This window comes from Pithys albifrons, chromosome 1 (assembly GCF_047495875.1).
Source record: "Pithys albifrons albifrons isolate INPA30051 chromosome 1, PitAlb_v1, whole genome shotgun sequence".
NCBI lineage: Eukaryota > Metazoa > Chordata > Aves > Passeriformes > Thamnophilidae > Pithys > Pithys albifrons.
Genome location: NC_092458.1, coordinates 18,752,685 through 18,769,444, shown reverse-complemented (window position 1 = coordinate 18,769,444; position 16,760 = coordinate 18,752,685). Strand labels below are relative to the sequence as shown.

Below are 16,760 nucleotides of genomic sequence, written 5' to 3'. Positions count from 1 at the left end.
CAATCTTTTTCCAGCTTTCTTGTTCTGGAGAATGTCTACAATTCCTTTCCCTCAAATCTCTCTGTTGCCACTGCAACTGCTGGAGAAAGCTGCTTTAACATAATCTAAAAGAAACACTTTTTCTATGTTTTCTGCTATTTCATCATTATTACAGGATCCATAGCATAGGAAGTTGTGAAAGCCAGAAGCATAAATGTGTTCAAAGGAGATTGCACACAATTACGGACAGCAGATTCATTCATGACTGTTCAGTCTAATGCAACTTCTGGCTAAGGAAGTCTGTGTTTCACTGATTACCAGAAGTTAAGAGGGTAGCTGGAGGAAGGTTTATGCTAGGCATGATGGGTTTCTGACAGTCTTTCTCTTAGCATCTAGCTCTGTCATTTAGCAGAAATGGATGCAAAACAAGAGGGACTTCAATTCTGATTTGTTAAGGTCTTCTGTGCCTGCTTGACAAGACACACAAGTTTACAAACAATATGGATAAGGAAGTTATTTTATGTATTCAGGTCGGCACTAGGCCTGGTTAAAATCATTAATAGTGGTCTGGATATCACATATATCACATATCTAAGACATTGAAGGAATGCTTCCATAGGAAAATGGAACAGAGTGATTGGGGGACAATAACATGCTCTGGAAATGCTCTGACTCAACATCATTAGTCCATGTGCTTCTTCAACCAGTCGATGTATTTGGATACCCTTGTGTAAACACCATAGCTGCCTTCAACAGCACAGCCCTTTCCCCAGCTGACAATTCCAGTCAGAAACCAAGTGTTCTTGTACTTTGTAGCATGAGGACCACCACTGTCTCCCCTGCAGGAGTCCTTAACCCCTGACAGGTCTCCTGCACAGAACATGTTCTCTGTAATATTTAAATCAGTCTCCTTTTCACATTCTTGTGTCTTTACACGTGGCAAATCAACTCTCATCAAAACAGAAGAGGTAACACCTCCATCTAATAGGCGTCCCCATCCACTTACTGTGGAGAACTTGATAGAGGACAGTTCATATACAGCAAACCGTTTCTCAGGCAAACATATTGGCACCACGTAGTCAGTGAGATTCACAGGTGTTTCCAGTCTCAAGAGAGCAATATCATTATTGACTTGTCCAACTGTGTATCCTTCATGAATGATTATCCTGGAGACTCCACTTTCTTGCTCAGTTTTCTCATCTTCATTTAATTTGTGTTCACCTGGGAAAGTTATTAATAACAGGTCATATCAGAGAGCTCCTTGATTCCTTGTAAATTTAAAGAGATAAGGTGCTTCTCATCTGACACCTCTGAAGGAGAATTCCCTTATACTTCAAGAAGTTGCCACCACCTTGACAAGATGAGTAGGGGAGGATACACACCCAGTCTCACCCGAAGCTGTTCACGGAGAATATGGTCCAAACAGTGAGCTGCAGTGACCACCCACTCTGGGGAAAGCAGGGTACCACCACACTTTTCTATATTATTCTGTGTTATAAGGGCCTGCAAAAAAAGCAAATTTATGTCTTACATCAAATGCACTTGATCTGAATCTCAGTAGTGAAGGGTTTTGTATTGCTTCTTTCTGACACTATATACACCTGTGTGTGAGAATACTGTGCTGACTTTGTGGAGAATCTGGGAGGAGGAGTCTTCCTAAACTGACATTTTCTCCATCTTGTAGTATGGACATTGCCTATTATGGCCAAGAGTGTATCCCTGCAAGCTGCAACTTTAATTCTTGTCAGCAGTAAGGTTAAGGACTAAGGTATCAGAGGATAGAAGTGGAGTGTTACTACTCTACTTCAAGGAAACCAAGCACTCCAAAACAAAGCTAAAATGCTTGACTGTAACAGGTGTATCTGCTGACTATGGATGAAGAGGGAATTTGTTTTTATGGATTTTTAACATAACAGATTTAAAACAATTTAAGATGGCAATTTCAGAAGAAAATTTTTAAAATAAAAGCAATGAAAGATTTTTGAAGACTCACTTGCCATGGACATTCACCTGGAGGACAGATTAAACCACCCACTATTCTCCCTCGTGCAGTTGAATTCTTTTTTGCCAGTACTGGTATTTTTCCACATGGGTATTTCACTGAAAAGGAATTAAAAAACAACAACAGAGAGCAGCAACTGTGATTTTACTATACTGAATTCCCAGCAAAATGTCAGTGAAGCTCTTCGTTGAAACACTGATTTCTGATCTGGGAGTATGGGTTCTCCAAACTAAGGGAAGCAAGTAAGTAGTCTTTTTGTTTGGAAACAGCCAGAAATGCTCTAACAAAGAGAGTGCGGGCCCACACATTATCGTTGGCATATATTCACCTACCATAAGACTCTGCAAACAACATACCTGCTTAAGATATCTATCAACAATATGGGGTAGGATATGGGTTGGAGTGAAGAAGTGACTCTGTAGTCTACATATTTTCAGTGACCCTGATGACTAATTCAGTTGTACCGAATACACAGCATCCATGGCATGATGAGAGAGACGCTTAAGCATGGCGTGGGCAGCTTGCCATCCGTAGTTGGGGCAGACCCAAAGGTGCCCTGAGAGCAGACACTATTCTGATATGCCTCTCACAGACTGTAACTAGCTTGCTAGTGTCCATAGAATCCTTGGTTCTTCTGCACTGCACATTTCAGTCTAAGGTCTGTTTCCTGCCTGAGCCAGAATGCAAAGGCTAGCAATAAGATAATCAAATCTTGACTGAACCTGTGGCTGAGCTGTAATGCAGCGGAAGCCTTGGTGTTGTAAGTACATCCTTCACCCAACAGAGTTTCCTTTAAAGAAGGTCTCGTTTTGGGGTTTCTTTGTGTGCCACGTGTCTGTGATCTAACAACACACCGTCCTTTCTGTCTGGCAGTCACACTGTGAGGATTACTCTCTTTCTACCACTTTGAGAGTCAGGACCCTCTAGTAGTCTATGCTGAGCTGCATCTGACATCTCCATGGATCTGTAATAACTTCAGCTATATGAAGACAGCATCAAGCTTTTACAGGTACAGACAAGGTATGGAGAAACAGAACTAGCTTTTTGATGGCAGCTGGTGAAAGATCAGCAGAGAGTAACAAACCCATAGCCTCTAACACTCTATGCAGGGCAACACTGCAGAAGAGCCAGTGTCCCAAAAGGGCCATTTGTGAGAGATGTCAGAAGGACTGTGAGGGGCCAGGCAGCCTGGCAGTTAGACACTTTCCTCAACTTGCAACATGTGGTCACCTCTACAGCTGCTTTGGTCCCCAAAAGCAACGAATACATCTTCCTCACAGGGGAAGACACACTGAAAAGCCTGTGGGGAATGTTGAATTCTTTGTTCTCAGCTTTTAACAAAGCAGCTTCCCCATCATGTGGTATTGCAGAATCTGTTAATAAGGGATAAGCACATTAGTAGACATTTTTTTCTAATGAAATTGCTGTTGTTGATAGCTAGGTTGTCATTATCAGTTCTCTGCATGAATGCTCCATTGAGGTGTGTGTAGGGGGGTATCACCCCTTAGAATTACTTACTATGCTCCCTGCAGCTCTGTCTGTTATGTTGTTATGTTCATATCCCCAGGGGTCTCTTTTTTCCCCTCTAATAAAGTAATTCAAGTAGGCATCTGCAATAGAGTCAGGTGCCAGCTTATGTATTGGAAAAATAATTAACTTGCACTGCCCTAGTCCCAGTTGAAATTGACCTTGACAGATAAGTGAGAGAAATATCTAGCCATAGTGTCTGTAGTAATACCAAAAGTGTATTATTCCTATTAGACAGGAGAAAGAAAGAAAGAAAGAAAGGAAAGAAAGAAAGGAAAGAAAGAAAGGAAAGAAAGGAAAGGAAGAAAGAAAGAAAGGAAGGAAGGAAGAAAGAAAGAAAGAAAGAAAGAAAGAAAGAAAGAAAGAAAGAAAGAAAGAAAGAAAGAAAGAAAGAAAGAAAGAAAGAAAGAAAGAAAGAAAGAAAGAAAGAAAGAAAGAAAGAAAGAAAGAAAGAAAGAAAGAAAGGAAGAAAGGAAGAAAGGAAGAAAGGAAGAAAGGAAGAAAGGAAGAAAGAAGAAAGAAAGAAAGAAAGAAAGAAAGAAAGAAAGAAAGAAAGAAAACCTGTTTTTCTTTGGTTTTAATAGGCCTCTTCCTCTCTTGAATCCTGTGCTGAAATGAATACAGTAATAAAATCTAGTCACAATGTCACATTGCAGAGACAACAGTAAAACAATACTGCCTGTGAAGTACTTTTCAACTGCGGGTGTAAGCTAAAACAAAGAAGGACTTGTGAGGCCCAGAGCCCTTCCACTCACCTGAAACCCCTCAGCCTGATCCCCAGTCCCTGACCACTTGCTGCCATGAGCTTGGTCTCCACTGCTCAATTCTTCTCTACTTGACTAGGGGCAAGCATGCTCCTAAAGGAGGAGACAGGGGTTCAGCTCCCTCATAGCTCTGAGCAGATGAGATGACTTGAATTTCTCACCTCCCAGAGGACTAAAAAGAGAGGTCCAAAAGGCTCCCTGCTTGGTTGCACAATGACAACTGCTTTTATGGGGTGCCTAACTTGCACCAGAACCCCTAATATACTCTTCAGGACTCTCCCTGTGAAGAAGAGGTGGGGAGTTGGTATCTAAAGGTTACACTTGGCACTTCCTGGTGTGTACATGGTGAAAATTTTTCCTCCAGAGCTGGCTTAGACTTAGCATCAGGCTAATCTTACCTTGGGGGATGCAGGACACACCATCACTTGCTAAAGCGTAATCATCTGCACAGAAGCACACTCGTTTTCTGGACTGCTCATCAGCACAGTACTGTTCACAGCCACCATTGTCATAAATGCACTTCAGTTTGTCAGCCATGGCTAAAGTCAGACAAAGAGCGTTTAGGTTTCAAGATGGATTTTTCTGTTTAACATGAATCAATTGCAATTGAAATGTTGACAGGGAAGCAAGGCAGCAAAGCAGACTTCTCTGATTTATGTAGAGTCACTGCATCAGAAGCACCTTTCATCTGTCAAAAGCTAGGTAGGCCTGGATCTCCAGGAATTAGGGAAGAAAAGGTTATGCTTAAGGGACATAGACCTAAAATTAGATCAGTCTGCACTTATATGGTATCTGAGCTGTCTGAAGTATGGAGGTGTTGTAATTGTGTAGCATCCATTGTAATATATGACTGAAAAATTTTAACTATTTTGTATTTTGCCATTTAGCAGAAGGATGCTCTGGGATGACTGCTGAAGCTGCCTGGTTAGACTTGATGAGGGGTATAACACTCAATGTGGGGTGTCCACTGAAATCAGTGGAAATATGTGTATTGACTTCATTAACCACTGGACCTGTCCCTTTGGGCTTTGTACCATGCATACGCAATGTAGTTCTCCTTCACATACTGCATTGAGCTTTTAAGTCAAAGTGACTTCAGCAGTTGGGTAGGAAAAAAAATCCTCCTTTTCTCTCAGATGATGTACAAAAGGGCAATTATTGGTTTTTTTTACAAAGTCATTATAGGACAATAACTGTTTTGCTGCCTTTCAGTAACTAACTGCTAGCTGGTTAGATCCATCACCCAACACCACAAGCAGTAGGAGCTCTTACAGCTAGCATGATGCAGAGTCAGAGAAACAGGGAATATCCTGAGCTGGAAGGGACCCCAGAGGATCAGGAAGTCCAATCCTGAATGATAATGATTGCCACTGTTTATCTCAATGCCTTGCATTTGAATTAATAATGGCATTTCTATTTTGTTAAGTTATGCCACAGCTGACCTTTTTCACAGCTTTTGCCCTCATATTCAACAGGACAGCGGCAAACGTAATCCTGAAACTGGTCATCACAAGTGCCACCATTCTGACAGGGGTTGGAGTCACACTGGTTAGGGTCTGTAAAACACTCAGTGTCAGTCCAGCTCATGCAAAGAGCTGCAGCAGTGGAAGAGTTTCACAGCTGTTAGAACATCCTGAGTGATCATACCGGAGTAGATGTGCCAAAACTCATTCTAGAAGAAAAAGAAGTGAGATTTTATTATTAAAAATTAAGTTAAGACTTATGGCCCTTGTCACACAGGAGGGGTTACAGACAGCCAAAGCAATGCCCCTCCTGCCTTTAGGATTTGTGACTGTTAATATCCATAAAACATTTTACATTATTTTCCCATACCAATAAAGAAGGGCACTGTGTAACACACACAAATGGGTTACCCAAAAGTAACCTCTTGTTGAGGTGGGATTGACTGAAGAATACGTTGCACAATACAGCAATTTAAGGAATTGTCAGGGCAGGAATTACAGGGAGTTTGGGGAGATGACTCGGAAAGTGTCCCCTAGATGGGTACTGCCTGGGACTGGGACAGCCCAAGTAGTGTGCCCTCCTGCAATTTACTGCTGCTGCATCCCTCTGTAACCACAAGACAAAGATGCAAACAGCGGGATGCTAAGTGCTTTTTTAGCCCTCATGGTTTAGAATGTCAAAGCACACCCCTGAGTAGAGGGAGTCCTTATGACAATGACTGCTCATCCAGCCTCGTTATACTTACTGTTCTTGCATCATCACGGTAAATCTCTCTTGCTTCCTCATAGGAGCACTTTTCTTCCATGCATTCTCTCTCTAGTGACCCCAGTTTTATCTCTTCAAAGAAGCTGTTGGCTCGTCTTTGCCTTTGCAAAACGCTGCTTGCCTCTTCCTGCTTTAGAAAGACTGAAAAACAGTGGGCATGTTCTGTTTATCACACAGCTGTGCCTGCCAGACAGAGAGGAGGGGAGGGTGATTTCCTCTGGAAACTTTTCTGCTTTCCAAGGTTTTTTTTCTGAGACGCTTTAGAAAAGAGATGGGAAAATGTGAAAGCGCCTCCTTCCTCTGGCTTGCCTCACAGGTGAAGTGCCAACATGTGAATTTTGCAGACCCCAGAGCTCAGGAGAAGATGGCACATTACAACAGTGTTGTGTGTATGTGTGTTGTATGTATGTCAGTGACTCCTAAGGTACCATTGCATGTCATATGCATCTTGAGATGTACAGTAGTTTATTTCAATTCTAGGAGCTGGGAAGCTTATGTCACTTTATCTAGCACCAATGTAATGGCAAAACCTGATTTTTTTCTGTACATGCTGCAGTCAGTCATTTGGTGACAGGTGGGCCATAGTCATCCCTTCACTTACAGGCACATGTTATTTCATACCCCTTCACTTGTTGCACCTGAAGAAGGAACTTATCCCACAACTAGTAGGCCACAAGTTAAAAGCCACTACTTTAATATAGTATCCTTAGGTTTCTGTGAAAAAAACCCTACGTTCAAGTACTTAGGAAAGCTGGACAACGCTGATTGCATTTTCCCAGTGGAGCCTGTAGATGGCTCCTAGCTTCTGTCAGCACTATAGACCCCAGCCGCAGAGGGGTCCTCTCTGTGTGTCTGTGCCATGCGTTGGGAAGACATTGGGCATGCAGGTTTGATAGCAGGCACAAGCAGAGCTCATTTCATAGAGCTGCATCAACTTGCAACAGACAGAAGTGTGCACTGAAAGCATTGATATCATTGCCACCATGCTGACCTGCTCCTTCTCCTCAGGATATAAGCACAACACACAACTATGCCCTCCCAGTATAATTCAGGATAAGGAACAAGAAGTCCCAGTGCTATCGTGTACATTTGCTCCATGTACTATGCAGAACAAATCTTGAAATTATTCATTTTTTTTCTTCCTTTTTTTTAAAATTTTCTTTATGTCAATAGAGGAGCTTCTGGAGCTTCATTGACAACAACTTAAATTTCAGTGCTTTAACTGTTTCACCTGTGATTTTGGGTAGATTTCAGTATAGAGCCTGATGCATATCACGTGCCTTTCCCCCCACCACATGATCCCTGAAAGAAGGGAAGTTACCTTCTGCCTGCTGGAAGGACCCTGGGGGATGCTGAAGGACAAGACTCCTCTCTGTGGCCATCAATGTACCCACAAACATACGTGATGAGAGGATTTATTCCAGTCCAGTGAGGTGTCTTCATAAACATTTGTGTCTAATTAAAATATTTGCTAAATTACATGCAAAATAGTGGTGATTTTCCTCGATATTTCCAAGTTACTTGAATGGATAAAGTATTGCATGGCATGAACTGAATTTATCTCAAGGTGCTGTGTAAACATTTGGTCATTAAAGGAACATCAGCTGAGTCTTTCTGCCATGATTTCAAAGTCAGTCTGTATGCATTTAATACGATTTTCCTTGAAAGATTTTAATTAACCTTATACTGCAGATACATGGCACATGTATCAGTGCATGGGCACAGACTCCAGCAAGAGGAGTGTGCCTGGGCACATGGCTGGAACATCCACCCACTGTTATTTTGGCATTCTCCACTTATTTGCATTGGAACACTTTTGACTTGCTGCATATTTTCTCACCTTTCCTCACTGCAACACAGGAGACCCAGCCAATGGCTAACTGGGAATCTCAAAGCACTGGATCTGCTTTATTAATATGGGAGCTGATTTTAACACACTTACTGGAGCTGCTGAAGAGCTACTTCTTCTCTGCCTTCTACTGCTGCTGAAATGGAGATGGATCCTCACCTCTTGAATTACTCATCAGCTGAATGACAGGCTATTGATGCTTTGTTTTGAGAAATGTCCCAGTTCAGTATAACATAACAATAAATTCTAGTTCCTTTCTTCATGTAGTGGGCAGACAGCTGGTGGTTTACCTGCCATCTGTGCACTGAGATAATAGATTCATTTAGCAGTCTAGAGGTGCTTAGTTGGCAGGAAATGTGACTGGAACCATCACTCAGCAAACAAGAGACTTAGAATAGCTCACAGGCACAGCAGGAGACAGGACAAACATGCAACTCAAAACTTGCAATGGAAATTATGTCTCAGTAACAGGAAAGAGGTCTGTTGCCAGTAAACATAATTACAGCCATATCCTACAACATACCTGCATCCAGAGAAAGAGGGATCAGTAGCAGAAAGCAGAGAAACAAAGCCACACACTGCCTGGAAATCATGATGAACCCTGTGAGCCAGTGTCCCAGTAGTGTATTGACATTTCAGTAAGGACTGTTTGGCCAAAGAGCTCAGCTTCAAATGCTTGGAGCCAGAGGAGGGGCTGGCGAGTCATGGAAACAGCAAAAGATCCATGACAGCCTGTCCAGCTGAGCAGAAGGATTTGCATGTGCACTTTTCACACAAGCAGGGAGCTTGGTTTTGAAGCATGCTCTCCTGACCCATGCAAAGGCTATGTTGATTACACACACTGCTGCCCCTGGCCCTTTATTTTCCATCTAACACACCTCTTTCATGAGAAACTTAAATGCTGGGACCCTGCATCCATAGGACAGGCATTAACTTGGACCCATAGCCCCACATGCAGAGAGCAGTGATGTGATATTTATCTTGCATTGGCCCTCAAGATACAGCCTTTCAGTGCTTTGGAGTATGGCTGAACCACTGACATCTGTCCTTTCCCATTTATCTATGACCAGCTGAAACTCTGCACTTCTGCTTGAATTTGCCTGGAGACACTAATTAACCAGTAAGAGATCACCTGCATTGTTTCTCTCCATCTCTACTGCCAGGTCCATGTGGCCTGCACAAGTTTTACCAGCTGGAAGAGGTGCTGAGCTGATTGTACTTCATTACTAACAACAGGAGTTTGAGGAGCTAATCTGTAGAGAGTGTTTTAACTGGAACATAAACAGTCCTCTGATTTAATGGAAATCAATTAATGGCATCAGACTGGAGAGCTGACAACATTCTTAGGAAATATTTACTTAAGATAGCAAGCAAGGTAAAGAGCATGTTTGTCTATGAGAAGTGAAGCATTGCATAAAGGCTGGAGAGTGTTTTCCAGGCTGCTCTGCCCTTCCTGCATGGAAAGGAAGGAGGGTCAGCCCTGCATCTGAATGCTACAGCAAAGGAAAGCAATAGCTGGATTTTCATTCTGCTGCCAACATTCAGCATAACTCCCTGCAGAAGCTGTGATTGCTTAGGAAAGTCAGGCCCCTGGCTGTTGTTCACATGCAGTCCTGTTGGTTAGTGGCAGTGCACACAACTGGTTGTTCTGTGTTGAAATCACATTCCCAGGAGGTGACATCTGGGCACTTCTCTGGATCACAGTCTGGCTAATTCCCAGCAGCCCAGTTCCTGGGACAGTTAGAAACAGATGGGCAGTGCTGTCCCAGGCAGAGTTACTGGAATTCAAAAGAAGCTACAGTAGCCTTATGCTGCTTTTTGGGAACCCTCTCCATACCTCATAGTCTGTCAACACAATCCTTTTTGTTAACTTGTCTGTGGCAGTGAGTTGAAAATAGCAAGTGTGTGTTCAGATTAGCAAGACCAAACCTAAGCTTGCTGGATCTGGTTAAAAATTTCTTTTTGTCTCATTTTCTTGGGGAAAGATCTAGCCCTGTCTAGTTGAATGAGTCACACAGATCAGAGCATTAAGTTCTGCCTTCCATACCTGAGGCCAGCCTGGGTCTGCACATATGCCCTCCACTCTGGATAACCAGCTTAGGCTGAGTGGGTATCTCCCTGCTGGGGAAGATGAGGTGGCTGCCACTCCACATTGGCATTGCAGCACCTCTGCACTATGGTACCCCATTGCTTTCTTCATAATGTGCACATCCTGTACGTCTTTAGGACTGATGAAGTTTTTTCATTCTGTCTTCCTCTCTTGACATCCCTTAAACATGAAAGATTTTGCTTTTATTTCTTGGGAATACAGTCAAACACAGTTATTTTTAGAGCCTGGGAGAAGACCAAGTGCTAGGAACAAGAGTCAGTTCATATGGGGATCATCCTTCTGCGAAGAAAAATTCATGCAATTAGGTTTCATCAGGGATGTACCTAAGGACAGTCCTGCAGATTCAGGATGCCCAGGACTTCATTGCAGCTCTTCACTCAAGAACTTCACACTCAGATTGCTAATCACAAAGGTGTTTCCTACTAACTTCAGCTGGGTCAGTGCTTTGCTCAAAGAGCTGTGTTTTTAAAGAAGAGCCCCCCTTCCTTATTGTCTTCGACCCCAAGTGTCCTCATTTCAGCTGACACAGAGTTAATTTTCTTTTCAGTAGCTGGTACAGGGCTGTGTTCCAGATTCCGTATGAGCATAATGTTGATAGCACACTGGTGTTTCAGCTGTTGCTGAGCAGTGCTTACCTGGTCAGGGACTTTTAGTTTTCTGTTCTCTGCCAGCAAAGACCTGCACAAGAAACTGTGAGGGAGTACAGCCAGGACAGGTGACCCAAAGTGGCCAAAGGGATATTCCATACCACAGAATGTCATATTCAGTATACAGATTGTGGGAGTTGATTGGAAAGGGACAATCACTGCAAGCAGGAAGGGGCTGGGCATTGGTCAGTGGGTGGTGAGCAATTGTATTGTGCATCACTTGTTTCTCTTGGGTTTTTCTCTCTCTCTGCGCATCTCCTTTTTATACTATTAATATTATTAGATTAGTATTATGAATATTACTGTATTTTGTTTCAATTATTAAATTATCCTTATTTCAACCCATGAGTTTACAATCCCCACCCTTTCCTCCTTCCCCCCCTCCCCCTTCTCCTTCTCATCCCTGTGCTGGTTTAAAGTTAAATTGGCAGAAGAAATGAACCCAACTCAAAAGAGATTACAAGTCAGAGTTACAATTGAATAAAAAATTACAATAAATACAAAAATACAGAGAAAAATTCGTTTTAACCCACAAAACCCAGATGTATAACCCAGCACCCTGGGACATGAACAGAATGGTGTTCATTAGTCCCTGTGTTGAGTGCCACATGGTCCCCCTGAGTCCAAAGTAAAGGGAAAGGAAAACCTGTTGGTGAGAATGGTGGTTGCAGTCTAGTCTAGAGTGGCAGTCGCAGTCCTGTTGAGGTTCTGGTCCTCCTCTGGATCTAACGAGTGGTACCAGAAGTCCCCAACCCCAAGATTTATATGCTCAGGTTCAGGTGGGAATGCCCAGTACCTCCCCCAGGGCGAGGGACCTTTTGACAATGGGTGATTTACTCTGTGATTCATGGGATATTTTTGGAATCTTTGATGGCCCATTAGCAGACATGACCACTCAGGCTGGATGAGAAGGTGCTAATGCCTCCCTGAGGGGTAGTTGTCACAGTTCAGTCATTGGTGTGAAGACCCTGTCTCCCAGGATTCACCTAGCTTGTAGCCTGAGGAGTCAGGTCTACCCTGGGCAGCTGTTGCAAATGATCCATTATTAACAGTTCACGAGAAATGATGTAGAGGGTGTAGAATGCACAGTTTTAGTTACACTCATGCAGTGATAAGCTGGTCCTGGCCACTATAACTCGGCCAATCCCACAGGGAGGTGGGCAGTGAGTAGCAGTTGCCTGGTGCTTAGTTGCAGGCTGGGGTTAAACCACAACAGCCCCCTTGGTGCCCAGTGTGGGGCTTGGAAAGTTAACAACTGATGCAACCAGAGCATATTAAAACAATGTGAGAAATGCTCATATTTACCAATAAAATTTAGAGGGGACAAAGTCTTCGAAACAAAACTAAACTTTTCTTTAACAGATTTGACCGAGCCAGATGTGTCTCTCCCTGGCCCAAGAGACAGACACAGAACAAAAAGAAACAGAACTTTTTATACCCTTTCCTAGCAGGAAAGATCCCTGCCCCTGTTCCTACTGGCTAGGACTTGGGGATTTAGAGTTTGGCCCAGTCTGCCTATATGCCCAAGACCCTCCCTCCCCTCCAAAGGCATGAAAAACCATTGGAAACTTAATTATCCCCCCTACCCCCATTCTCTTCTTTATCAATACAGTTCCTTTAGCTTCAGCAAAACCTTAATTCTATTTCTAACAAGTTCATTATAAGCTTTCATTGCATTGGTTTAATACTCACTGGTCCCAGTGTTGATTCATTTGCCATCAGAGTGGTTGTGCTTGTTCTCAGGGTTGTGTTAGGCAGTACCTTATTTGCAGCATTTGTTCACTGTTTTTGGTGATCTCCTGTGGGGCCTGGGCTAAGGCTGTGATTGTGTTGTACTTCACAATATCGGTTTATGATCTGAGAGAATTGCTGGCTGTGAAACTAATCTGGTGTATGTTCTCAGCAATGCCATCACCTCTGTATTTCAGGAGCCATCTGTTGGGAACTATTAATAATTACACCTTCAGCCTTGTCTCCTTGCAAAACCAGCCTATGTATGGATGACACTTCCTTCTTGCCTTCCTCCCTGCCTTCCTCCACTCCCTCCCTCCCACTTCAGAAGCCCTGCAGGATGATTAAAGTAGCATTTGAAGATTTAAAATGTTTCTAGTGTCCTTTGAATACCCTTTAAACCAGCGTGGTTCCAAACCCTGTGACAACCACTGCTACTCAAAGGAAGAAGAGAGGTATTCAAAATCCAGCAACAGGCTCTGAAGCTGCTCAAACACTGTTAGCAAGCACTGGGGCTGCTCACACTGCAGTTTGAATTCAGTTGAAGGGGTGTTTGGGACACCTGAAACTGAGGTGGAGGTGAAAGCACAGGCCTACCATCTGCCCTGGACAGATCCAGACTGCACCGGAACAGACTGAAGCTCTGAACACCTGCAATACACTGTGTCCTAGTTCAGCAGGAGGGACCAGCTAACCCTGTGTGGAGGTGATCAAAGCTGTGTATTCTACCCCCTCTATTCATTCCCCAAGGTCAATGGGCCATTAGCAGCAGCTGCCCAGGGAGCCATTATCACTTTCACACCCAGCCTGAGGGGGGCGGAGCTGCTAATGGGCCATCAACAGTTCAATACCCCCTGGCTCCCAGAGTTAATCACCCATTGTGTGAGTCCCCGCCCAGGGGGAGGGACTGAGTGCTCCCTGAGGGTACATAAGTGGTGGGTAAGAAGACCTCAGGGACTTCTTGTTGGATCCAGAGCAGCAGCAGGACCTTGACAGGAGGAGATCACCACTCTCGCCCAGACCACAGCCCTTGCCTGCACCAACAGGTTTTTCATTTCCTTTTGCTCTGGACTTGAGGGAACCACAGGGGTCTCAGCACAAGGGCAAACAAACCCCCTTGGGTTTGTGCCCCAGGACACTGGGTTATACTGCTGGGGTTTTGTGAGTTGAAAGCAATTTCCCTTTGTGTCAGTGTTGTTATTGTAATATTATTATTAAATTTTAGCTCTGACTTATAATCTCTCTCGTGGTGAGTTCATTTCCCCTGCTGGTTCACCTTTAAACCAGCACAATTGATAATATCATTGTGTTGGATGATACAGCAGAAGTTTTTGAGAAAGGGAAGAAAATAGTCTAAATCATTCTGAAAGGCAGTTTTGCCATAAAACAAAGTAAAGATCAAGGGACCTCCACAGGAGATTCAATTTTAGGGAATACAACGGCAAGATGGGTGTTGCCACATCTTAGTGGATGTGATCAACAAAATAATAGCAATGTCTCCACCAACTAGCAAGAAAGAAACACAGCTTCCCTAAGTGTTGCAGGTTTCTGGAGAATGCACATTCCAAATTGCATCCCTCTCTAACCAGAAAGAATGGTTTCAAATGAGGGCCTGTGCAACAACAAGCCTTTGATTAAATCCCTCAGGCCAGTGAGAACAGGGCAAGATGTAAAGCAGCCAGGAAGAGTGGTCCTACCTGGACCCTCTGGCAGAAAGCAGCAGGGGATACTCAAGGTCGACCCCAGAGGATCCAAAGCCCCCTCTACTCCAACAGATAAAGAGATATTGGTAGTTTATGAAGGTGTCCAAGCCAGTTAGGCAGTGATTGGTTCTGAAGCACAGCACCTTCTGGCACTCTGGTTACCCTTGCTGGGTTGCATATTCAAAGAGAGGGTCCCCTCTTCACGTCATGCAACTGATGTTTGCACAATGGTGATGGAATCAGAACTGGCTTCAACATGCAACAACCCAATACAACAAGCCATCTTTCCTGCCCTGAAAAGACTATTATGACAGATGGAGACTGAAGTCATGAACTAAATGAACTCGGCGGACTTTTATGAGGATGGTCTGTGGACTAAGAGAATGGTATCTATATGTGTATCTATCAAAAGATGGGCAAGGTGATGAGGTATTTGATAATGTGGGACCTGCAATGACATAAATGGTATGGAATAAGGGTTGGATACTGTTCTGGTTTCGGCTGGGACAGATTTAATTTTCGTCTTAGTAGCTGGTACAATGCTGAAATTTTTTGATTCAGTATGAGGATAATGCTGATAACACACTGTTGTTTCAGCTATTGCTAAATAGTGCTTACCCTAAGTCAGGGACTTTTCAGTGGCTCACACTCTGCCTGTGAGGACCTGCACAAGAAGCAGTGAGGGAGCCTGGCCAGGATAGGTGACTCAAACTGGCCAAAGGGATATTCCATACCACAGAACATCATGCCCAGTCTATAAACTGGAGGAGTTACCTGGAAGAGGCCAATCGCTGCTCAGGGACGGGCTGGACATTGGTCTGCAGGTAGTGAGCAATTGTATTGTGCATCGCTTGTCCTTTCTTGGCTTTTCTCTCTCTCTTTGTTACTATTATCATTATTGTTGTTATATCATTCATTATAATTAGTATTACTATATTTTACTTGCTGTCTTGTCAATGGATGCGGAATGAATAAACATTCATATCCTTTCAAATGAAAACCCAAAGAAGCTGCTTCAACATCTAAACATCTTATTTTGATAACATGGTCTCTAGACTCACCTTAAACCAGGTCTTAAGGGACAACAGAACCAAGCTCTTCTATTCCTACATCCTTAATTAAGGGAATTGATCCAGGCAGATCTGGCACTCACCCATACACATATAGAGAGGCTGCTAATTCTGGGCACTCGTGTGGACGCTTCAAACTGCACAGTACAGTTCATAACATCATCTGGCATATAACAGAGAAGGAGAACCTGTCATTTTGAGGTAAGTGATGTGAATTATGGTCCAACATCCTCAGTTTTGCTCAATGACAACATTTGTATTCCAACCAGTAAACTTCTGTGCCTGTGAAAGACTGTGCCTGAACTTTGAGCCAATGATCTAAGAAACCAAACATTATTATGTTTTTATTTAGAAAACTCTTTATTTTCCACTAAGGTAAATCTGGGCTGGAATTCTTTCATTCTTTTTTTCTAACAAGTATTGATATGGCTCTACTGAAAAAGGTTGGACCTCCTTTTACTCAGAGAACTAGGACTACATACTACAGAGGGAGCTATTAATAAGAGTAAACAGAAAGCAATCAAATCCTAGTAACTCCTTAACTGGATCGTGTAATGCTCATGGCCACCAACTCAGCCCAGATCACTCTAACCAGTGTGAAATTCACCTCCCACCATGGCATGATGGTCCTTAAAGTCATTGAAAAGTGCATGTGCAAACATGTTCCTCTTCAGATGCTGCAAGAATGAACATGGTGTCTTGTTTCTCACCCAGCTGTGGCCAGATGCAGACCTCCAACTCATTCTGCTAAGACCACAGGATCAAGAGGAGAGTGCATACAGGAGAAGCAGAACCATGAGATACATGGCTTTGTTCAGGAAAACCCAAGAGTCATGTGCCTTCTTTCAAAAAAGGGTGTATGGGAAAAAGGGAATCAATCCAATTACCTGGTACTGGCTTTGATTTTTTATCCCCAGTGTGCAGACACTTTGATTTCCCAGTGCCAGGTAAGACACGATCACAAGGGTGAAATGGTGTTTTTCTGAGATGGTCCCGGAATGAGCAGACAGAGGATTTGAACATACAGCTGACAAGCAACAGCTAGGCAGACCTGTTCTTTTGTTCCAAATCCTCCAGCCTCTCTCTGGTTTTATATGATACCCATAGGAAGCTTTCAAGACTGTGCGACAAAATAAAACCCAGAGCATG

At 43.3% G+C, this 16,760-nt stretch overlaps 1 protein-coding gene across 1 annotated transcript; it reads right to left on the bottom strand.

Moving 5' to 3' along the window:
- Positions 1-480: 480 nt before the first annotated feature.
- F7 (coagulation factor VII) lies at positions 481-9,012 on the bottom strand. Its single transcript, XM_071571039.1, has 8 exons — positions 8,874-9,012; positions 6,482-6,642; positions 5,920-5,944; positions 5,715-5,828; positions 4,671-4,811; positions 1,973-2,079; positions 1,362-1,482; positions 481-1,200 (listed from the first exon to the last, which is right to left on the bottom strand). Exons 1-8 carry the CDS (start codon positions 8,941-8,943, stop codon positions 662-664), a joined length of 1,278 nt encoding a protein of 425 aa, XP_071427140.1. The 5' UTR covers positions 8,944-9,012; the 3' UTR covers positions 481-661.
- Between the last annotated feature and the right edge of the window lie 7,748 nt (positions 9,013-16,760).